This window comes from Clupea harengus, chromosome 8 (assembly GCF_900700415.2).
Source record: "Clupea harengus chromosome 8, Ch_v2.0.2, whole genome shotgun sequence".
Classification (NCBI taxonomy): domain Eukaryota; kingdom Metazoa; phylum Chordata; class Actinopteri; order Clupeiformes; family Clupeidae; genus Clupea; species Clupea harengus.
In genome coordinates, this window is record NC_045159.1 from 20,198,136 (window position 1) to 20,223,767 (window position 25,632).

Here is a 25,632-nt window from a genome sequence, read left to right on the forward strand (position 1 = left end):
TGACCAGATTTACAATGAAAAGACCAGAACAGGCTGTTTTAACAATTCAGTAAATTAGGCCTTGGCTGTTTTAGGGTCATTAATGAGAGAACTGGGGAAAATATTACTGCACATATGATATTGGCATTTTTATTAAAATATTCATTGGCAAAATACTCTTAACTTTTCATTCATTTAGATTTGACATATGTATGAACTGGATGTGAACACTGCAACTAATATGAGATGGACCTACCTCCGTTTACAATGACCAAATTTACAATGAAACCTGAACAGGCAGTTTTAACAATGAGCAAATCAGGCCTAGGCTGTTAATGAGATAATTAGGATAATTAACGAGAGAACTGGGGATGATTTTTAGATCTGATCAGAGACTCAAAATCAGGCACTATGGTAGACAGAGCTACACGTAATTCATGTTCAGTGTCCATAGTGACCATAGGATTTTGTGTTCAGAGCCTGGGAATGACTGACATGTTTAGTGAAATGCAGCATGTTTATACAATCGTGAATAATTGCTGTGTCTTATCAGAGCTAAACTCTCCTGAGCAAGCTAGAGTGCTAATAGTTAGCGAGCTGTTTAGCCCTTCACTAAAGGCTTTAGCTACACCTAGCTAGCCCACATTGACACTCTTAACCACCACTAAAATAAATCGGTTGATAATCGCTGTTTGAATTACTAAGATGTCCTGTGATGACATACATATTTTTTGTCTCATCCTGCAACTGCATATTGATATGCATCTGTAATCTTGAAAGCCCTTCAGGCTATCTCCGGTGTATGGGGATGGATTGTGTACAAGATAAATGTATACGTCGGGAAAAGACAGTTGGGGAAGACTTTAAGGGACCAAATAAAGTTGAAGGTAATAAATATGGATCGCGGCCAATAATCAATGTTTTTTCTAAATATCGCTGTCTTTCTGTCTCATTTAGATGTGCTATGTTCGTAGTGATGACTGTTCGCTAGCTAACTATGATATCTATAGCTAACTAACTAACCACTAGAATTAGAAAATACTACATTTAAAAAGTCTAAATTTGAAGAACCTATCAATAGAAAACAATACTAGTATTATATTATTAATATTATTATTATTATTATATTATTACTATATATTATTATATATGACTACCTAGCTACTATTGGGTACAAAAATCTTACTATACAAAGAGAATAATGGTTGAGTCGGACACAAAGATGGCGGCAGGCTTCACGGAAGTGACGTCTTTGGTACCCATGAATAACAACTGCAAGTGTTCTGCAACCAACATTCTATTTCCATGACTACAGCATGCATGGACCTGATATCGAAATAAAAGTTTTGGGTCAACTAGTAGGCCTAGGTAGCCTAGTCTCTGTGGATGGGGTCAACATTACGCGGTTACGTTTTTTTTTCATGAAAAGAATGCGATATTTTTTTTTTTACACCATCCCCTCCACGACCCACTCAGGACACCTCCGCGACCCAGTTTTGCGTCGCGACCCACCAGTTAAGAAACACTGCTTTACAAGACCTACGCGCCAAGTTAAGCGGTTCAAGCTGAATTAAGTGCAGAAGTCGGTACAAAGAATAACTAGAAAATGCATTTCCTGAAGGAAATACCAGTGCATGAAATGCAAAAGTTAAGAAAGGAAGAAGAAAAGAAAGAAGAGTGAAAGAAGGAAAGAAGAAAGGAAAGAAGAGTAAGAGAAGGAAAGGAGAGTGGAATAAGGAAAGAAGAAAGGAAAGATGAGTGCAAGAAGGAAAGAAGAGGATTGTGACGTGGCGCTGTCATGGCAAAAAGTGACCGGGCACCTAAAAGAGCCCGGGTGACGTAATATTGGCTTTCGAACAACTCTTGAGTGACAGTTGCTATACCAACGTTAGCATTACGTCACCCGGGCTCTTTTCTTCTTCCACTCTTCTTTCCTTCTTCCACTCTTCTTTCCTTTCTTTCACTCTTCTTTCGTTTCTTCTTTCCTTCTTCCACTCTTCCTTTCTTCTTCCACTCTTCTTTCCTTTCTTCCACTCTTCTTTCCTTTCTTCTTTGCTTCTTCACTCTTCTTTCTTTTCTTCTTCCTTTCTTAACTTTTGCATTTCATGCACTGGTATTTCCTTCAGGAAATGCATTTTCTAGTTAATTACTTATTAACTGAATTGGTTGCCATGGCGCCACAAGTGGTATCCTGTTTGAGCAGTTTATTTTAGCTTAATTTAGCAGCTATCCTGCTGAAAACAACAACAACAAAACTCTCCTGCTAAAAAAGAGTTTTACTTAGTCCTACATCATTTTTGAGACCAGCCAGAATAATGGACAACGATAGTGCATCGCTCCTCGCCCTCCGGGACCGAGTAGCAGCGCCACCAAAGGTTAGCATTTACCTGCCGTGATAAAGAAACACAGACGGGGCATAAGAGCTGGTGCAATCATGAAGGAAAGGAGGGAGAAAAATAGGAGATTTAAACCCTGCCTGCCCTCGTTAGTCATGGGGAACGAAGGCCACACCGTTTCTCAGGTAAGATCAGAGTGCAGAGATACCTGTATTGAATTTGCTGGCATTACAACTAACGTTGATCTCCCCGATGGTTTGTCGAGTCATCGGAGAGCCGTGGGGAACGAGGAGAGTGGTCGGGTGGCTGCAGTCTGCTTACCAATCGAGCCATGGAGTCTGGAGAGGAATCCTGATCCTGGGGAGGCAGTGACTCCGGGACCGCTCCACCAGCTTGGGGGCCCGAGCTGGTGGAGCGGTCCCGGAGAGGAGACGGCTGTCAACGCGGCAAGAGATCCAGGGAGCGACAATGGACAGATAACTGAAGCAGCTCGACTTTCACTGCTCAACGCCATTCCCGGAGCGGTGGGATCATGCGATGAAACTGATAAACCTGCAGTTCACTGTTCTAGGCCTATATTAGTTAACAGGCGCATAAATAGAGCTATAATCAAGCAACGCAAATGGAATATCTTTAAAACTGTCAATGACTCTAAACTTATTTGGGATGCTAAGAGCAAACCCAAAGGACTCTTAGGTGGTCATATAAACAGTGGTGTCAAAAGTAAACACATTCGTTACTCAAGTAGAAGTATTGATACTGGAGTTTAAAAAGACTCTGGTAAAAGTTGAAGTATCGACTTAACCTCTTTACTCAAGTAAAAGTTAAAAAGTACAGGCTCTAAAATGTACTTAAAGTAAAAAAGTAAAAAGTAACCTTAATAAAAATAAAAAATAAAACATTTAAAGCTAAACTAGTTGGACTTAATATAATTGACTGTAAGAAATAGAAGCTTAATCTAATAGCTGATGAGTGCTACATGGAGCCCAAGACATGGTAAAAAATGTCATACAAAAATATAATAATGCTGTCAAAGACGACAAACTCGAAGAGCATGTTTTTCTCAAACTTTATTGGAATTCAAGTAGACCTCCACCCCATTTGCACATTCGTCTCTCATCAAGGGCCTTTGCAACTAGGTTCATAGTCTTCGCATATTCTGCCAGAAATGCAAGCTCGACAGGAGTAAACCTGTTAAAATAACAAATAAAAAACTCAAAATGTCATATTTATTTCATGGAACACCTTCAATCATCTGTGCTGAGGGTTAGTAAATATACTGTATATATAGTGTTTTATAGCTTTTCAATTCAAAGTGAAAGAATATAGATATAGTTCAGCTTTAAAAATTAAAAGGGGCAGGTACATACGTGGGTATTTTTAGTGCACTGTAAACAGCTGTAATGGCCCTTTCTCCTTGTTCCCTTACTTTTTTTTGCTCCGATTTTACCGAGAAATAGACACTGTATAATGTAAAAACACTTTTATTGTAACTGAAAAATATGTCTGAGAAGATTTGCAAGGTGTCTGAGCCACCTATCTAATGGTAGCATGCTACTAGCCGTTAGCGATTAGCAATTCCTCCATTGTGCTGCTTTAAAATTAGATGATGATTTGAAAATAATTGGACATGTCATCAATATCGCATTCAAGCCAACAGGACAGCTCAAAACAAATGTGACACTAAGGACTACATGCATTATTTTGGCGTGATACATTTTTCAGTAATCTCCCAGGACAATCATAAGCCTAACTAACACATTTCCTGTGGGAAACACTGATACATAAACTGAATATTAAATAGCCTTATATTAGCTTACTACTGTGCAGTGGTGTTTCTACATTAGAGGCACGTGGGGCACTGCCCCACCAGATCCCCATGGTGCTGTTTTGCAGAAAGCTCAATCTGTGCTTTGTGGCAAAATATATCTTATTTTATTTAATATGCATAGTAGCGTGAATGTGTGTGTGAATAAGCTTGACTCACAAGCATTATAGTCCTGTTTTGGAGTAATTTGATTCGTGTGTGTTTCGGTCTGTGTGCTTGCTCTGTGAAATGCTGCTCTCCGCTGTCCTTCTCTGCTCTGTGGGCTACGGTGCAAGCTTAAGACTGTTGTCATGGAAACATTAATGAGCGTGAACCACACAGGGCAATGTTTTTTTTTTTTTAAATCCCGCCACCACCCCCCCCCCCTCAATTGGGGGACTGCTATTATTATTATTATTATTATTTTTTATCACTATTATCATTTATCTTTTATTCCTATTTCTTTCTACACATATATATAATAACACAATATACATATATATATATAAATATACATATATATGGGAAAAACCAAGATGGCGCTGCGGATGTTTTTTATGTTTTTGTTTATTTGTACGGTCTTCAGCAATCCTTCTACGATTACTTTTTCAAGAGAAGAACCCATGAATGTTCGACATTCCTTTCCTCAAACCCTTTCACCAGACTTTACAGACCCAGAAACTTTTTTGGAGATATTGGTTGGTGGAGCAGCAGCTCTCTGTGGAGCTTGGAGGAGACGCAGGCGAGGGAAGCGCGCCGGAGCGCTGGTTAGACTGCGAGAGCGGGGGTTCCGAACTCCGCTCCCCTCGTTACATCTGGCAAATGTCCGCTCTCTGCTCAACAAAATGGACGAACTGCTGCTCCTCAACAAAATAAACAGGGATATATCAGGATCTTCCGCCCTGTGTTTCACTGAAACATGGCTTGGTGAGTACATCCCTGACAGCATCCTCCATCTGCCAGGCTTCCAACTCCACCGCGCGGACCGCGTTAAGGAATTAACGGGGGAAAACAAGGGGAGGTGGAATCTGCTTTTATATTAATGAAAGTTGGTGTATAGATGCCACAGTGCTATGGAAAATATGCACTCCTCACCTAGAATCCATTTTCATTAACTGCAAGCCATTTTATTCACCGCGGGAGTTTTCCTCTTTCATTCTGGTCGGTGTCTACATACCACCTCAAGCCTGCGTTAGCGAGGCACTACGGCACCTGGCTGACCAGAGAACCAGCACGGAGCGAAAATACCCAGACTCTCTTCTGATTATACTTGGGGATTTCAACCAAGCAAAACTCAGCTGCGAACTTCCGAAATACAGGCAGCCCATTAAGTGTCCCACCAGGGACAAAAACACACTTGACCATTGCTACACAACACTGAAGAATGCATACCGCTCTGTTTCGCGTGCAGCTTTGGGACTCTCCGATCACTGCCTGGTTCATCTCCTCCCAAGCTACAGGCAGAAACTTAAATCTGCAAAGCCTGTGGTGAAAACTGTGAGGAAATGGACCAACGAGTCAAAGCTGGAGCTACAGGCCTGCTTTGACTGCACTGACTGGAGTGTTTTTGAGGCTGCATCTACATCACTAGACGAACTCACTGACACTGTGACGTCATACATTAGTTTCTGTGAAGACGTGTGTACCCACCAAAACGTACTGCATCTTTAACAACAATAAACCGTGGTTCACAGCAAAGCTCAAGCAGCTTCGTCAAGCCAAAGAGGAGGCCTTCATGAGTGGGGACAGGATCCTGTACAACCAGGCCAGAAACACATTGACTAAGGAGATCAGAGTAGCAAAGAGAAGCTACTCTGAAAAGCTGAAAAACAGGTTTTCAGCTAACGACCCTGCGTCAGTGTGGAGAGGCCTGCAGGACATCACCAACTACAGGAAATCCTCCCCCAACTCCATGGAGAACCCTCAACTGGCTGACGACCTGAATGTGTTTTACTGCAGGTTTGATCACCCCACATTCACACCCCTCACCCGCTCCAACTCAGACTTCACACAATCATCTGCACCCCCTGTTATCACCTCCCCTGACTCCCCACCGGCATTGATGGTCTGTGAAGAGGATGTGTACCAGCTCTTTCAGAGACAGAAGACAAGGAAGGATCTCAGCAGGCCCAGATGGTGTGTCACCCTCCTGCCTGAAAGCCTGCGCTGATCAGCTGGCCCCCATCTTCACACGGATCTTCAACAGATCTCTGGAGCTGTGTGAAGTCCCCTCCTGCTTCAAACGCTCCACCATCATCCCGGTTCCCAAGAAATCCTCCATCACTGGACTGAATGACTACAGGCCCGTCGCCCTGACGTCTGTGGTCATGAAATCCTTTGAGAGACTGGTATTGACCCATCTGAAGGGCATCACAGGCCCCCTGCTGGACCCTCTGCAGTTTGCCTACAGAGCAAACAGGTCAGTGGATGATGCAGTCAACATGGGGCTGCACTACATCCTGCAACACCTCGACTCCCCAGGGACCTATGCAAGGATGCTGTTCGTGGACTTCAGCTCGCCGTTCAACACCATCATTCCAGAAGTCCTCCTCACCAAACTCACCCAGCTCACTGTGCCTGCCTCCACCTGTCAGTTGATCACAAACTTCCTGATAGACAGGAAGCATTAGGTGAGGCTGGGTGAAACAACATCCAGCACCCGGTCAGTCAGCACTGGTGCACCTCAGGGATGCGTGCTCTCCCCACTGCTCTTCTCCCTCTACACAAACGACTGCACCTCAGGAGACCCATCTGTTAAACTCCTAGAATTTGCAGACGACACATCAGTCATCGGCCTCATCCGTGATGATGATGAGTCTGCATATAGGCGCGGTCGCAACAACCTAGAGCTGAACACGCTTAAAACCGTGGAGATGACAGTGGACTTCAGGAGGAGCCCCCCAGCACTGCCCCCCCTCACCATACTCAACAATACTGTGTTGGCTGTGGAATCCTTCAGGTTTCTGGGATCCACAATCTCCCGGAATCTGAAGTGGGAACCCAACATCAACACCATCATCAAGAAGGCCCAGCAGAGGATGTACTTCCTGCGCCAGCTTAACCTGCCTCAGGATCTGCTGATCATGTTCTACACCGCAGTCATAGAGTCTGTTCTGTGCACTTCATTCACTGTCTGGTTTGGATCGGCCACCAAACTGGACAAGAACAGACTCCAACGGACAGTCAGGTCTGCAGAAAAGATCATCGGTGCCAACCTGCCCACCATCCAAGACCTGTACACCTCCAGAGTCAGGAAACGGGCAGGAAAAATCACTGCAGACCCCTCCCACCCCGGACACAAATTATTCAAACTCCTCCCCTCTCGTAGACGCTACAGATCACTGTTCGCCAAAACCTCCAGACACAAAAACTGTTTCTTCCTCCTCGCCGTCTCACTACTGAACAACTAACCCACTGTAGCATATATATTTATATTTGTATATTTATCCCTGCACTCCACTTCTTCTTTGCACTACTGTTGTGCAACATTTCACAGCTACTGTATATAGCCATTCCGCCTTGTACATACTTTCTTAAACTCCTTAGTCCATTGCACTGTTGCACTGTTTGTTTGTTTGTATTGTATTGTATTGTATTGTGTTGTATATTTTGTGTAAGCACACTGAGAGTCACTTTACCAAGTCAAATTCCTTGTTTGTGCAAACTTACTTGGCCAATAAAACCTGATTCTGATTCTGATTCTGATATATATATATACATACACATACATACACATATATATACATATATATATACACACATACAGTGGGGAAAATAAGTATTTGAACCCCTGCCGATTTCGCAAGTTTGGCCACTTGCAAAAAAATGTGTGATCTATAATTGTAATGGTAGGTGTATTTTAACAGTGAGAAATAGAATATCAACAAACAAATCCAGAAAACTGCATTTTATAACATTTATGACTTTATTTCTATTTGATGCAAAAAATAAGTATTTGAACTCCCAAGCAAACAGCAAGAATTCTGGCTCCCAATGACCAGTTATGTGCCCAAGAAGCACACAGATTAGTCCTCATTAGGCCTAACAAGGTACACCTGATCTCAACTGGTGACGTGTATAAAAGAAACCTGTCCAAAGAATCATACTTCACACCTTAAACCTCACCACAATGGGCAAGACCAAAGAGTTGACCAAGGACGTCAGAGATAAGATTGTAGACCTGCACAAGGCTGGAATGGGTTACAAAACCATCGGCATGCAGCTTGGTGAGAAGCAGACAACTATTGGTGCGATTGTTCGTAAATGAAAGCAACACCAAACAACTGTCAATCGCTCTAGGTCTGGGGCTCCATGCAAGATATCCCCTCGTGCGGTATCGGTGATCATCCGAAAGGTGCAGAATAACCCCAGAACTACACAGGGGGAGCTTGTGAATGATCTCAAGGCAGCTGGGACCACAGTCACCAAGAACACCATTGGCAACACACTACGCCGTAATGGTTTGAAGTACTGCAGCACTCGCAAGGTCCCCCCTGCTCAAGGAAGCACATGTACAGGGCCGTCTGAAGTTTGCCAATGAACACTTGAATGATTCTAAGGAGGATTGGGAGACAGGATGTGGTCAGATGAGACCAAAATCAAGCTCTTTGGCATCAACTCGACTTGCCGCGTTTGGAGGGGGAAGAATGCTGAATATGACTCCAAGAACACCATCCCCACCGTCAAGCATGGAGGTGGAAACATTATGCTTTGGGGCTGTTTCTCTGCCAAGGGTACAGGACGATTCCACTGCATCGAGGGGACTATGGATGGGGCCATGTAACGTGGAATATTGGGCTTGAACCTCATTCCCTTATTCCCTCCCTTGAAACGCAACCTTAAGGATTTGGAGAGGATCTGCAAAGAGGAGTGGACCAAAATCCCTCCTGAGATGTGTGTAAACCTGGTGACCAACTACAAGAAAAGTCTGACGTCTGTGCTTGCCAACAAGGGTTATTCCACCAAGTACTAAGTCATGTTTTGCTAGGGGTTCAAATACTTATTTTCTGCATCAAATGCAAATTAAGTCATAAATGTTATAAAATGCAGTTTTCTGGATTTTTCTGTTGATATTCTGTTTCTCACTGTTAAAATACACCTACTATTACAATTATAGATCACACATTTCTTTGCAAGTGGCCAAACTTGCGAAATCGGCAGGGGTTCAAATACTTATTTTCCCCACTGTATATACATATACATACATATATAGACCCTATCTAAAGTTGGGCAACAGTCTATACACATACACATGTACAGACAAAGCCATACATGCCCATATACAAAAACTATAAAAAAAATAAGGCCGAATAACAATATTAATAATAATAATAACAACATTAACAATGACAAAAATAAAGAGTGGGATGGATGCATTATCAGCAGAGTCACCGTACTCGCACAGGTGTAAGCATACGAGGACGCGACTGAGGGGGGCAAAACCCAAACAAAAAACATATCAACAAGGAGAAAACAAGAAAACTAAACCAAACTAGACAAACATACATATACAAATAGTGTATTTATATTTATATTTATATTAATTTATATATTTTTTTTTACTCCTTAGTCAATTCCAGTTTTCCCGGAGAATGAGATTTTCCCATTTTTGTGTAACCCTATCACTCTCATCCCCAGCAATTATGGCTTCCAACATATAATATTGTTTAACATATTTCTTAAATAAAGTTGGATTAAGCTCATTCATATTTTGAGATCTAAAAATGAATGCCTTGGCTAGAAGTATTACTATGTTATTCAACCCATTGCCACCCATCTTCAAATCACCCAACAGAACTATATCAGGAGATGTTCTAAAGTTCTTAGTGCTGGGACCTATCCATCTATGTACAGTCTCCCAAAAAGGTGCTACTACAGGACAATACCAGAATAAGTGTAACAGATCTTCTTCTTCTGCACTACAAAAGCGACAGGAACCCGACTCCTCAATACCCCAGACGTTTAACATTTTCATAGTCGGGAGATATTCATAAATAATTTGTATCTGCAGCATACGTAGTTTGGAATCAACAGTTGTAATATAAATCATATTAAATACTTTATTCCAGTCAATAGAAGTATCAAATTGATTTTCCCAAAAATTGCTAAACTTGTGTGGAAAGGCTGTCAATTTTCTACTATGTAAAACATGTGTATATACTGCTTTGTTTATTTTACATTTGTTAAGCCATTTATACTCTCTAATGCAAGGTCTGCAAACCAAAAGTCGGTCTGTATTATGTGTTCCTTTTTTCCACCTCACTGGAACTGCTGCACACAGCTGATTGTATTCAAACAGCGTACATAATTTCCCAAAGATCTTACAGAAAGTATTAAAATCATATAAACTTCCTTTTGGATCAGTCAGGTCATTAATAAATATAATCCCGTTTTTGATGAGAGTTGGGAAAAATAAAGGTTTACCCTCTATCAGTATGTTTGAATGTAACCATAGCATCTGGCTTAAGATATCGTTTGGTCCCTCAGGAGGATGGTATTGAAAGTGTAACCAAGCCATTATTGCTTCATTAGTAAAAATCGAAACATTTTTTAAATACTCTTTTAAAAACCAAGAGAAATAAGCATCTTCCAGCTGAATGAATGGAAACAGATTTGTTTTGAAGAGGGGTGACGGTTTTCTAATATCTTACAGTATGCCCAGCTCCTATTTTGGTATGCCTTCTGGATCCAAGAAGCTTTTAGTGATTGATTCAAGGTATATATATTAGTTTGACCAAATCCGCCTCTATCATAAGAATTATAAATGTATTTCCGCTTTATTCGTTCTGGTTTGCCATTCCATGAAAATGTAAAGATTTTTGTTTCATATATCTTATAGAATCCTTGATCTGGTGAAAGTAATGATTGAAATAAATAAACAAATTGAGAAACTACGAGTGTGTTTATTAAAGTCACTTTTCCATAAAGGGACAATGATTTCCCATACCAAGGCATGAGTATCTTGTCCATCTTTATAATTTTTTTATTGAAGTTGACTTTGGTCAGTTCAGCCATATTTTCTGGTATAGTAATCCCAAGCATATTGACAGGACCATTGCTCCATTTGACTTGATCGGAGCAGTGTAGCTTCATATTTGATGGCACCAATTTTTAAGATTGTACATTTTTCATAGTTTGGTTTTAAACCGGAGATTAGAGAAAAAGAGTTAAGGTCTTCCATAAGGGCTGCTAGTACTGTCTGTTTTGGTTGTATAAAGAAGGTAGCGTCGTCAGCATACAATGAGATTTTTGTATCAAATCCATTGATGGTTAATCCTAGTATGTTGTTATTATTCCTAATTCGATTAGCTAGTGTTTCTATTACAATGATGAACAGATATGGTGAAAGAGGACAGCCTTGGCGAACGCCACGCAATAATCCAAAACTATCCGATAGGTATCCATAGTTGGTGACTTTGCTTTGAGGATTATTATATAGGACGTTAAACCATTTAAGAAAGGAATGACCAAAATTGACTTTTTGAAGACATTCGCGGATGTAATCCCACCTTATTTTATCAAAAGCCTTCTTTAAAGTCGGCAACAAACAATAGGCCTTCCCGACATTCCTTTTCACAGTATTCAATAATTTCTAAAACGTGTCTAATATTATCACCAATATATCTACCAGCAATGAAGCCGGATTGCTCCGTTTTTATAATGTAACTGATCACCTTTTTTATTCTGAGAGCGAGACATTTGGATAAAATACGTGCATCACAGCACAATAATGTTAATGGCCTCCAATTTTTTAAATATAGAGGATCCTTATCTTTTCCGTTACTGTCTTGTTTTAGAAGCAATGAGATCAGGCCTTCTCGTTGTGTAGGAGACAGTTCACCTGTCTCATAAGAATAATTAAAGCACGTAAGAAGAGGACCTCTAATTTCTTCATAAAAGACCTTATAAAACTCCATGCAAATGCCATCCAATCCAGGCGATTTTCCAGTCTGAAATGAATTTATGGCTAAAAGCAGTTCTTCTTCAGTTATTAGCCCCTCACAGCTAGCTCTCTGAGTTACATTTAATTTCACAGCATTCTCTGGAAAGAAGAAGTGCAATTTAATTCTGTAAGGGATACTGGTTGTTGATTAAAGGAATACATTTCTCTAAAATAGTTCACTTGTTCTGCTAAGATCTGTTCAATTTCCAGGCATTCATGAATCCAGCGGAGATCTTTTCTGAGGTTGGTAAGAAGATATTTAATAAGACAAGTAAGAAAATGTTTCGAGAATGAGGTCCATTGTTTCCTCACAACTCAGTGTTTTCAATTATTGAACTGCATCGAATCGCATCGCATCGCATCGCATCGTACTGAATCGTTTTTTATCAACATGCATCTTTTCTTCTATCGTATCGTGCCCATGTATCGAGATACGAATCGGATCGTCTTTGTCATGAGAGATTTACACCCCTAATGCCCACACATAAGTAACATAAGTAAACAGAAAACTATCTCTTTATTCATATCTGCAGCTGATAAAAACGTCCTCCAGTTAGACACATAAATGGCATCTTTACGCTGAATGTAACCAGATAGGATCTGAATTGCCTTCTTAACATCAACACATGACACATAACATAAATCACAAAACACATAACATAAAACAAAAACCCACCCTTCCCTCCCACAAACCATGGCCGTCTGGTGTACCAAAAAAAAAAAAAGAGAGAGAAAAACCCTTCAAATTCCCTTCAAATTCTTACTGAGGCCAAGGACTTGGTCCTTACATTTGGAGTTTGCGAATCAGTTAGTAACCAGCGGCCTTGGGAATTTACTGTTTTCTTTTCGGGGACCAAGTCTGTGCACTCGTACTAGTTGGATTTTCCTAACCTCTTCCACGGGGATTTTGAGATGCTGATGCATAAAGTTCTTCACGATCGCCTCCGATGTTTCATAAGTTTCCTTCTCTTTTTCCTCGATTCCCATAAACAGGAGATTGTTTCGCATTCCCCTACATTGCACATTACCCCCTACATTGCACATTGCAACCCTACGGTTATTCGGTTTAAATGTTTGTACGTGAGAAAATTTAAGATTAGAGCAAGTGCCAACAATAGTAGTCTACCGCCGCAAACAAGGCCAAACAAGGAGATAAGGTATAGTCCACTGAATACTGTTCATGGCTATGGCGAGAATTCTTGTGTTTTCATTCCTGAACATGCTTAATCACCCTGAGAAAGGGTGTACTGGTCTGGCTGATTCAGAGTACTGCTGTAACATTAGCTTCTCTTCCTGTCTGCTTGGTTTCAGAGCAATCATTTAAACTCACTTGCATTTCATTTTATAGACTATAACTAGAAAAGATCAGCCCCAAACAAAGATCAGTCCCAAACAAAACAGCAGAGATTGAGAATAATTATATGAAAACCTCACAAACCTGCCCCTCCTAAAGATGTGTTAAAGACAAATGCGCGGTTGGCTTTGTGGTTACTGCTCCATTGCCTCATATTACATGTAACCTACTGGGTTTTAACTTACAAGGGTACTGGTAACAGTGGCAAATCCATTTTGCAAATTTTGTCACAAAAGCATTTCAATCTTCCAAACCATGGATCCATTGCTGTTTCTGGAACTTCTATTATTGTCTGTTCTTTGTTTCTCTGCACTAGCAATGCCTCCGTCCTAAAAATATATATATTCCTTTATATAAATATATTAATATATTTAAATAATAAATTTCTACTTGCTTCTAAATATGATTTGTTATGTTGAATTGCAGTTAACCCAAGCACGTTTTCTAATGACCCATATGAGACCAGCACTAAACCGTCATATATAAGCTACCTGCAGAGTTAAATATAAATCTCCAGTAGATGGCAGTAAACCTCCTGAAGAGAAACTAAACTACACAAGAAGAAGAAAATAACCCTTGCCCCGGAAGCCGAAGCAGTGTTAAATAAGTACTTCCTCGTCTAATCGCATCATTGGACGTGAAAAGTGCGTTGGTCCATCAAGTGTGTTTGTAGGGAGTGTTGTTTGTTTGTACCATATCAGAAAAAGAGACGGGCTTCATGTTAGCCATTTACTTGAAGACAGCTCAACTTTCCGCTCACATAGGTTGTAACTGTGTAGAGTTGACAAACTACTAGCAAGGTAACGTTACCTAGCTAGCCAGCTAGCTGAGTTACCAGATTCGCAAGGTAACGGATAACTAAGCTAGCTAGTTAGCCAAAAGAGTTTTCTAAACCATGGGTTCTTCCAAGAAACACAAGGAAAAGGACCGTGATAGAGATGCTGAGGAGCGACACCGCGAGCACAAAAAACACCGTCACAAGGATCGCGAGAGGGATAAGGAGCGGGACAGTACCCGAGACAAAGAGAAGAGAAAGCGGTCACGGTCGCGAGACAGAAGTAGCCGGGGGGCCGAGAAGGAAAGTCGCAGTAAAGGCGATAAAAGCACCGGAGAGCCGCGAGTAAAGAAAGAAAAAACTGATCTCGGATATGAGGAGACTACTGGTAAGGGTTTATTATCTGTTGGATGGCTAACTAATCTGCAGGTTGGGCCTACTTATGTGACGAAAATCACTGGGAAAGGCAATGTTTGTTTACATCCAGCTCAGCCCATTTACCTGTTGTATGTGAAATGATGAACTGTCCTGTGTCCTTTGATATTATTGGAGTGAAGCTGTACACTGCAGTGAATGTCTTGAAAGAACTGACAGGCAAGTTATCGTTTTAAAATGTAACATTCTCTTTGGCTTTCAGAAATTGGACCACAGTCTGCAAGTGGAGATGCCTCCCTTAGTATTGAGGATACGAAGTAAGTGTCATTGATGGATAATATCTGTGTAAAAATTAGATGCTTTTACTTAGCATAGTTTCAAAATATAAATGTTTGCAATGCAATATTTGTGTTTAATGTTTTAACTGAAAGTGTTTAATCAACAGCAAGTTGAGGGCCAAACTTGGCCTGAAGCCCCTTGATCTGAATGAAGCCAAGAAAGGTAAGGCCAAGTTGCCTGCACAGCATCTGTAATGAGTAACATCGTGACTGCCATCAGGATTTGTTAATTAACAGCGCAATGCCTAGAAACTAGGTTTCAGTGTATAGATGGATAAAAAAAAATCAATGCATGTCTTACTCAGTCATTGTTTTTACCTGGGTTCTAGTTGATGTTGGCACTCTGAGATTCTTTTGAATGAAGAGTGCGTTACAATTAAAATGCATTATTTTTATTTTTAGGGCTGAACGATTAATTGCATTTGCGATTTAATCGCGATATGATAGAACGCGATTTTCTAACGGCAACGTTCGCGATTAAAAACGGGATCTATAAAAAAAAAAAAAAAATTATATGTTTTTTTTTCTTAAGATGGTAAATTTTGCACACAGTGTTTAAAAAATGCATGCCTTGTGTTTATTCTTACAATGACTTTGTTTAAATTACTTAAATGCACAGTGGCAAAGCCACCGATTTGTTGTTCTTGATTCTGTAATGAGCAGTTAAATAAAAATTTTAATTGTGGGAAATAATATTTTACACTAAATGTATTTAATATTGTGTTGGTCATATTGAAATCATTCATTACGATTTGTTGGGAAAAAAAATTGGATAAAATTAAAAAATCGCATATTAAATCGCAATATTGGGGGGAAAAATCGCAATTAGATTATTTCCCCAAATCGTTCAGCCCTAATTATTATTATTATTATTATTATTAATTATTATTGATGATGTGATCTGTGTCCATTATCAGAGCTGGGCACCAAAGAGGATCCAAAGGTGGCTGAGACCATCAACCCTGTCACGATCAAAAAACAGAAGGAGATGAGGGAGAAACTGGCTGCCATGAAGGAGAAGCGCCTGCTCAATCAGAAACTGGGGTAAGGAACGTCTTGAACAGGCACTCTGGGGTAGGAACACTGCTGTCGGCAAAGTCTGGAGAATGGAAATGTATTGTACAGGAAGTCTGAAATTGTGTTTTAAGGGAAGTCTGACATATGGAATGCTGCTGTAGGAAATGTTTGGAGTATTGCATCCTGTTTCAGGGCAGTCTGAGGTATGGAAGCCTGTTATGGAAGGAGTCTGGGTTAGGGAAGCCTATTTTAGGAAGTTTTGGGGGTATGGAATCTTATTGTACAGAGAGTCTGAAATACTGTTGGCATGTGAGTCTGGGGTATTGAAGCCTGTTTTAGGGGCAGTTTGGGCTATGGAAGTTTATTGTACAGGGAGTCTGGAATACTTTTGTAGTGGGAGTGTGGGGAATGGAAGCCTGTTTTTGGGGATGTCTGGATTTGTCACAGAGTGAATCAGGGGTCTGGAAGACTGGCCTAGAGGAGTCAGGGGTCTGAGAGACTGGCCTAGAGGAGTCAGGGGTCTGGGAGACTGGCCTAGAGGAGTCAGGGGTCTGGAAGACTGGCCTAGAAGAGTCCTAGGGAGAGCCTTCAAGCCAGATAGGGATGATCACTGACAGACATGAAAAAGTGAAATCTCTCTTAGTCATATCTGGTTTAGTACCTAGATAATGTGCCACTTTCCCATCATTCCTACATGCTCTTACATTTTATCTGTCTCTCACCGTCTCCCTTTCTCTCTTTCTCACTCCTCTTACCTTTGTGTTTTCCCCCTCTATCTCGTCCTGTCCTCTCTCTCTCTCTCTCTCTCTCTCTCTCGTCCTGTCCTCTCTCTCTCTCTCTGTCCTCTCTTTCTCTCTCTGTCCTCTCTTTCTCTCTCTCTGTCCTCTCTCTCGTCCTGTCCTCTCTCTCTCTCTGTCCTCTCTTTCTCTCTCTCTGTCCTCTCTCTCCTCTCTGTCTCTCTGTCTCTCTCTCTCTCTGTGTTTGTGTGTACATTTCTGTCCTTCCAGTAAGGTGAAGACTCTGGGGGAGGAGGAGCCCTGGCTGGATGACACAGCAGTCTGGGTGGAGAGGAGTCGCAAACTGACCAAGGAGAAGGAGTTGGCGGAGAAGAGGGTGAGCCAAAGCTCTCCGCACCCCTGGGTTCCTCCATCGTCCCTTCATTTGCAGCCTCTTGTTTTATCCATAGTTAATCTCTGCTGTGTGTGTGTGTGTGTGTGTGTGTGTGTGTGTGTGTGTGTGTGTGTGTGTGTGTGTGTGTGTGTGTGTGTGTGATCCTCCAGGCTAAGATGCTTCAGGAGATGGATGAGGAGTTCGGTGTGAGCAGTCTGGTGGAACAGGAGTTTGCTCATGACAAAATGGTTGGTCCACGTACACAAACTTCACACAAGACTACTCTCTCGTTCTGTAAATGATGAAAAAATTAATAACACAATATTTTTAAACACTGTGACTTGTTGTTCATCACTTAATCAAGTATTTATCTTTTAAATTATTTATTTGTTAGTAATGTTTCACTAGGTCTTTATAAGGGTCTAGTCAATAATACTAGTCATTTTCCCACTGTAGGCTTCGTTATTGTAATTCACTATGATATTGATAATTTCTGTACATAAATTGATAAGTAATTCATCCTTCACTATGTGTTGATGAGTGTAATAGCCCGAGTCCTGATGAATAACATGAAGTCTCCACTACATTCATTAAGGTTGTGATAACGTTTCTGCTTCTGTAGTCTGCATACACTTCCCGTGATCTCAGAGGCCTGACTGTCCAGCACAAGATTGAGTCTTTTAAAGAGGGACAGACTGTCATCCTCACACTGGAAGACAAAGGTGTGTGTGTCTCTCTCTCACGCAAGCACACACACACACACACACACACAATGTACACTTTTTTGCAGATACATACGCCATACAAATACATAATTGTACGTAAAGAATTCATGTATCTATAAATGTGATCCATGCAGACACAGACTAACGTGTGTGTGCGTGTGTGTGCGTGTGTGTGCGTGTGTGTGCGTGTGTGTGTGTGCGATCTAGGGGTGCTGGAGGAAAAGGAGGACATCCTGGTGAATGTGAATATGGTTGACAAAGAGAGGGCAGATAAGAATGTGGAGCTGAAGAAGAAGAAGCCGGACTACAAGCCCTACGATGAGGAGGAGACTGTGGATGACATGGCGACGGTGTGTTCTCACTCAGGGAACCACGTTAGACAGTGCTCTAGTGCTTTACCATACATATGTAAAACTGCATGACTTATAGGCTTATACTTATAGGCTTAAATGTTTCCATTATTAGTCATTTGACATGCTTTTAGTCCTGAGGAGTTCCTGTGGATTGTTATGGACTTGTAGAGAATATATAAATGACAGCATAGAGCTTTATCCAATCACTAGTTGGTTACACATCTTCCTAATTGATCTTTGCAAAAGCATAGCTTGTAGTGTAGCACAGAGCGCTTATGGGTTCTGTGAACAAACGCTGAAACAGACTGAGGTAAGGGTATCATCTTGATCGTTTCCTTTCCCCCTTTTCTGTCCTCTGCGTCTGCAGTTGAAGACAAAGAACATGCTTGAAAAGTACGACGAGGAGATCGACGGGGAGAAGAAGAAGGGCTTCAGGCTGAACGCGGTGGGCTGTGCCGAGGGAGAGAGGGAGCGCGAGCTGCAGGCCATCAGGGAGGCGCTCCGCAACGATGCCCAGACCCTGCAGATGCCAGCCCTCCAAATTGCGTCAGAGTACTACACAGAGCAGGAGATGGTGAGCACACACACACACACACACACACACACACACACACACGCACGCACACTCACTCACAGCCAGAGTTGTCCAAATACTACACCATGCAAAAGATGGTGACAACTCGCACACTTAAACATCAGAAAATTACACAGAGCAGAAGATACTCTCTCTCACACTCACTCACACACACACACACACACACACACACACACACTCGCTCTCTCTCTCTCTGATCTCAGACACTCATTTACTGTAATGTTGCCTGGTGCCCATCCAACCCAGTCCTATTGGTGTAGTTCAATCCCTGTCGATTTGACCACAGGTCGGCTTCAAGAAGACGAAGAAGAGGGTGAGGAAGATCAGGAAGAAGGAGAAAGCGGGGCCGTCTGATGAGCTGCAGGACGACACACGCATCACAGACTTCGGCTCCAGGTTCAACACTCACACGTGCACACACATACAGACACACATACACGTACAAATGCGCACAAACACACACACACACACACACACACACGTAGATCTGCGCACGCACACAAATAAGGACAAAAGCTTAAACCAGCAACTCCAAAATGGCCACGCAATTGAATCTTATGGAGGATTTTTGGATCTCAACAATTAGGGTTGAAACCTTTTTAAGTTTCCCTTTAAATGTACATGTACAGCGATACCCTACACTCAAATAAATGCACACACACATTCTGTCCACTGACGCTTTGTTTTCCCCTTCTCATCCCTCTCTCCTCTCTACCCCTTGTCCCCCTCTCTTTCCTCTTCTCATCCCTCTCTCCTCTCTACCCCTTGTCCCCCTCTCTTTCCTCTTCTCATCCCTCTCTCCTCTCTACCCCTTGTCCCCCTCTGGAATTCTGCCTCTCAGGTCTCGTGGTCGTGGGCGGCACAAGATTGAGGAGGAAGCGCTGGAGCCCGTGGAAGAGGAGGAGCCTTTGGAGGAGAAAGTCATCACCAGCAGCAGCAGCCGATTGGCTGTGGAGGTCCCAAAGCAGTCTGATGACATCAGAGTTGCAGACATGGACATGAGTGATGACGGTGAGTGCCGTGTCTGTCCGTTGATGACACACACACACACACACACACACACACACACGTCTTTAAAAGCATTGTTTCTAAATATTCTACAAATGACCTCTGGACAGTGGTACGTCAGGCAGGTCTGAATACGGCGTGGATCATATCCCACCCATCAACCCTACTGATGGTTTTGGTGTTCACGTGAACATGACAGCTGCCGTTTAAATAGACGGGCTTGACCACACTGCCCCAAGTTACAGAAATCGACGTGTAATTATTGACTGTAATGCACTGCTGTGGCCAATGAGCCCTGCTTGATATCTGCTGGGACATGGCATTACTGTACTGTAATGGATATTTTGTATTTGGAGATTCATTTTGTTTTCCCACTTTACCCTCTCTTCTCCTACACCCACGTCACCCCTCTCTTTCCTTCTCACTCAACCCCCACTCCCTGTGTGTGTGTGTGTGTGTGTGTGTGTGTGTGTGTGTGTTCAGAGGGTGTTGCTCCATCTGAGCCGGTGGTGTTGGAGGAGGACGAGGCGGAGCAGGAGCTGCAGAAGCAGCTGGAGAAACAGAGGAAACTCAGACAGAAGCAGCAGCAGCAGCAGCTCAAAGACTCTGCAGAGAAGGTCAGCACACACACACACACACACACACCTGTACATACTCATACGCAGCTATTTATAGATATACATACACTCACATACAGATGCGCACAAATTCTCCTGCACACACAGACCCTGGTACATTATTTCCTGACTTGAGAATGTCAGCCTAGATCTGTCACCTGTCCAGTCCATCTGTCTCACTTCTCATTTCCCTTTATTCTCTATCTCTTATCCTCCCTCTGCCTGTCTCTTTCACTTCTCTCTCTCTCTCTCTCCCCCCAGGTGATGGAGCAGCTGAAGGGTCGGGGTGGTGTCGGTATGGAGGACGATGACCCTGACCGCAGGAACAACATCGTGTTCAACGCCACCTCTGAGTTCTGCCGCACGCTGGGTGACATCCCCACCTACGGCCTCTCAGGCAACCGCGAAGACCAGGAGGACATCATGGTGAGGAAGGGAGCAGACTGCTCCTGTTTGAGCACAGTAACATCCATGTCCTTTGTAGAAGTAAAGAGATGAGAGAAGCCGCAGTATTGGGGAGGAGTAAACCTTTTACTGTGTGTGTGCATGTTTAAATATCTCTGTGTGTGTGTGTGTGCATGTTTAAATATCTGTGTGTGTGTGTGTGTGTGTGTGTGTGTGTGTTTCAGGACTTTGAGCATGAGGCTGCGCGTGAGGGAGGAGGCGGTTCTGAGTCTGAGACAGACGAGAACATTGGCTGGAGCACCGTCAACCTAGACGAGGAGCAGAAGCAGGCTGACGTGAGTCACACCCCAGTACACTCACCTGCTAGATCACCTCCCTGTCAGATCTCACTCGCTCTTCTCTCCTGTCTGTCTCTCCTCACTCACTCACTCCTCTCCTGTCTGTCTGTCTCTCCTCACTCACTCCTCTCCTGTCTGTCTCCTCACTCACTCACTCCTCTCCTGTCTGTCTGTCTCTACGTACCTTTCTACCCTCTTCTCCAACTCACCCAACGCTTTCTCACGTTTCCTCTCCTCCTCTCTTTCTCATGTTTCCTCTCCTCTCCTCTCTCTCTCTCTCTCCTCATCCTTTCTTCCTGTTTCCTCCTCTCCTGTAGTTTGGTACAGCCTCCACCACTATCCTGGATGAGGAGCCCATTGTGAACTCTGGCCTGGCTGCCGCTTTGCATCTCTGCAAGAATAAAGGTGAGCTGAGAGGCTGCTGAGCCACAGGTGTGTGTGTGTGTGTGTGTGTGTGTGTGTGTGTGTGTGTGTGGGTAAATGTGTGCTGAGCCACAGGTGTGTGTGTGTGTGTGTGAATGGGTAGATGTGTGTGTGTGGGTATATGTGTGCTGAGCCACAGGTGTTTTTTTGGTTTATGTGTTCTGAGCCACAGGGGTGTGTGTGTGGGTATATGTGTGCTGAGCCACAGGTGTGTGTCTGTGTGTGGGTAGATGTGTGCTGAGCCACAGGTGTGTGTGTGGATGGATGGGGGTGTGTGTGGATGGATGGGGGTATGTGTAGATGTGTGCCGTCACGTCACACTATAAATGCACACAGCACAATACAGAGCTCTCTGCTGCTAGCTCTCCCTAAACACAAGCTTCTCTGATCTACGTGTATGTCTACGTATGTGTGTTTGAGTCATGATATCTTGTGAGAATGCCTTTTGTTGTGTCTCGGAGTGATTGTGTTGCGTGTATGAGTGATGTGTTTGTGTTGTGTCTGTGGGTGTCATGTCCTACAATTCCTTATATGAATTACTTGTGTTGCTGATGGGGTAATTGGTGATGTGAAAAGTGGTGTGTGTGTGTGTGTGTCCTTGTAATAATAATGGCGTTGTGTCTGTGGCAGGGTTGCTGGACACTCAGATGCAAAAGGTGGCGAGGGTGAAGGCTCCACAAAAAGTGATCATCCACGATGACAACTACTGCATCGAGGACAAGATGTAAGTGTGTGTGTGCAGCTAACTGACAATATTTCTTTGTCCAGTCCTCTCAGACTTTTGCTTGTCATGATGCTCTTAACCAGAAGTCCTGTATAGAAAGGAAATGAAAGGGAAAGCAGAAAAGGGGGGGGGGGATATCACCAGTACTTTGGTAGAATTATTTGGCATCTGGTGCAGTTTGTCTTCTGTCCACTAGAGGGCCCCTGTGGATGTGAATCACTTGGGCCTGTACATCAGTGGCAGGCTACCTAACACCATTCAGTTAGACTTCGGTAGCAAGCGGTATGCAGACAGACTGAGAAGGACGTCGTTTTCATGTTTGTGTAAAGCCTGGTGTGTGTGTGTGCACTGCTGACTGTGGCTGAAGATTAAAAACACATTTGTGGTCTAAAGCATCAGTGAGGTAGTGAGTCCGTGTGTCCCACCCCTCTCTCCTCTTCATCCCTCTCTCCTCTTCATCCCTCTCTTCTCTGCCCCTCAGGATGATCGACGACAAGTACAGCCGTAGGGAGGAGTACCGCGGCTTCACCCAGGAGTTCAAGGAGAAGGACGCCTATAAGCCCGACGTCAAGATCGAGTACGTGGATGAGTCTGGACGCAGGCTCACTCCCAAAGAGGTGATCGTCTATTTATTGATTGATTGATTTATTGAATAGGTCGGTCGGTCATGGCATAACTAGTTGTGTGTGTTGCTGTGCCTTATCTGCTGTAGTTGTGTATGTTGCTTCTGTACCTACTAGTCTAGTGGAAATGCCAGTAGTTCTAGTGACTGTTTGTGTGTTCTGTGTGTGTGTGTGTGTGTGTTGGTTCTGTACCTACTAGTGGAAATGCCAGTAGTACTAGTGACTTTCTGTGTGTGTTTGTGAAGGACGGAGCTTATATGGTACCATACAGGCAGATATTATATACTGTCTGTGTATGTGTGAGAGGTAGACTTACAGGTGTGTAAACCGCCTGTCCCCTCTTTCTCTCAGGCTTTCCGACAGTTGTCGCACCGTTTCCATGGGAAAGGCTCAGGGAAGATGAAGACGGAGAAGAGGATGAAGAAGTTGGAGGAAGAAGCTGTAAGTCTCGTGTGTGTGTGTGTGTGTGTGTGTGTGTGTGTGTGTGTGTGCGTGCGTGTGCCTGTACTGTACTGATGTTGTTGTTCTCTCTCGCTCATGCAGCTCCTGAAGAAGATGAGCAGCAGTGACACTCCTCTGGGTACTGTAGCTCTGCTGCAAGAGAAGCAGAAGTCCCAGAAGACGCCCTACATCGTACTGAGTGGCAGCGGCAAGAGCATGAACGCGTGAGTTTCACACATAGACTGTCTGCACTTCAATTACTCTCCCTACTCATGCACTCTCTCAGTCTTTATTTTAGATTATTTTTTAGATCTTTACTCATTGTATTCTTCTCTGCCCGTCATAAAACGGCAAAAACAGTTACCAGCAAACTATTATGTCATCTCACCTTTGCTCTCTCCTTTGCCCCCACAGAAACACCATCACCAAGTAACCTCTGCCAGCTTTACAAGGAGACCACAACCTGGCATTCTCTGACTTTCACACACACGCAGGCCGACCGACACACGCAGGCCGACCGACACACGCACGCCGACCGACACACACACACACACCGACACACACACACACACACCGACACACACACACACACACACCGACACACACACACACACCGACACACACACACACACACACACACACACCGACACACACACACACACACACCGACACACACACACCGACACACCGACACACACACACACACACACACCGACACACCGACACACACACACACCGACACACCGACACACACACACACCGACACACACACACACACACACACCGACACACACACACACACACACCGACACACACACACACACACACAGAGACCGACACACACACAGAGACCGACACACACACAGAGACCGACACACACACAGAGACCGACACACACACAGAGACCGACACACACACAGAGACCGACACACACACAGAGACCGACACACACACAGAGACCGACACACACACAGAGACCGACACACACACAGAGACCGACACACAGAGACCGACACACAGAGACCGACACACACACACACCCTGACACACACACACACACTAAGATCTGTTGCTTAACGTCAACCTGATTCAAAATTTTATGTACAGAATATAACTTTGTTTGTGAAGACACAGTAAGGCATTTTAAATGGTTAGTTAGTTGTACAGAACATGCAATTGTCACATCATTCAAATCATTGGCATTAGCTAAATTAGGCGTGTGTTGTGCATCATCATTTGATTTCAATGCTGTATCTATATTCTTGATTTTGTTCGTTGGCTTTTCAGTTCAGTACTTAAACTTTACAAAATAAAGTGCAGACCGTGGCTTTTCAAATGTCAAGTTTATTGTTACTGTGTAGCTAATCAGGTTAACAGTGAACTCTGTTGAAGGTACAGTGGTGTCGCCTGATTTCTGTGTTATGAAATGGCAGTGAATGATTTTGGCGCTGAATTTAATGGTTGTAGGCCAAAGAAACTTTTTTATTTGTCTTTCACTGCATTATGTTCATACACATTGCGCTCCCGTATAACTGGCCTTGTAGTCGTGTCAGACTGGTGCCCAGGGCTCGTGCTGCAGGGGAGACGCTACCCAGAGTGCAGCAGGGGAGACGCTACCCAGAGTGCAGCAGGGGAGACGCTACCCAGAGTGCAGCAGGGGAGACGCTACCCAGAGTGCAGCAGGGGAGACGCTACCCAGAGTGCAGTATTTGAACACGGATGTATATTGGCACACAGTCTATGAGCTACAAAGCTTTTATCAGTCAGCTGTCCTGTTAGATGCTATGGACACGATTCTTAGTTTCACACACACACACACACTTTCTTGTCCTGGCATGAGTTAGATGCTCTGCACCACTAGTGGTTGTTCCTCCTTCCCTAAAGAGTCCTGGATATTGATACAGTTCTGACAGCACAAGCCCCACTGAACAGCCCTAGTGAGCTTTTCGCCAGCTTTGTTAAAAAATACTTTTGGTGTTTCTCTGAATCAAGCCTTAACACCTCAGAAGTCCTCAATATCTACACAGTGATTTAATAACAAATGACAACTCTGAGCTATATCTTCTGTTATGAACACTTCTTAGAGACAAGTTTCTTCAACGGTTTGAATTCCCTGAAGTCACAAGATCTACAAGTGCGTGACTGAACTCAGGGATTTGGGAGGGGCACTGATGTACTTTATGATCTGTAAACACAGTTGGTTTACTGGCATGAAGTTACGAACCAGGGAGAGCTATTACCTGATCTAAATCAAAGGTACATACCCTTTTATGTTTGTCCTTATGAGTTTCAATCGTTTTGGTATTGGTAGTACTAGGGGCTATTGCAAAGAGTATGATTTAGTGAT

General features: G+C 43.2%; 1 protein-coding gene across 1 annotated transcript; it reads left to right on the forward strand.

The window, feature by feature from the left end:
* The first annotated feature begins 14,036 nt into the window (after window positions 1-14,036).
* On the forward strand, window positions 14,037-23,838 carry sart1 (spliceosome associated factor 1, recruiter of U4/U6.U5 tri-snRNP). The gene is made up of 20 exons (XM_031572252.2): window positions 14,037-14,581; window positions 14,831-14,885; window positions 15,014-15,069; window positions 15,824-15,950; window positions 16,931-17,036; window positions 17,204-17,281; window positions 17,656-17,755; window positions 17,966-18,108; window positions 18,479-18,685; window positions 18,993-19,102; window positions 19,548-19,717; window positions 20,198-20,331; window positions 20,593-20,757; window positions 20,961-21,071; window positions 21,392-21,479; window positions 22,128-22,221; window positions 22,703-22,838; window positions 23,196-23,285; window positions 23,388-23,509; window positions 23,700-23,838. The coding sequence occupies exons 1-20, from the start codon at window positions 14,314-14,316 to the stop codon at window positions 23,716-23,718; spliced, it is 2,379 nt and encodes a 792-aa protein (XP_031428112.1). The 5' UTR covers window positions 14,037-14,313; the 3' UTR covers window positions 23,719-23,838.
* The last annotated feature ends 1,794 nt before the right edge of the window (window positions 23,839-25,632 follow it).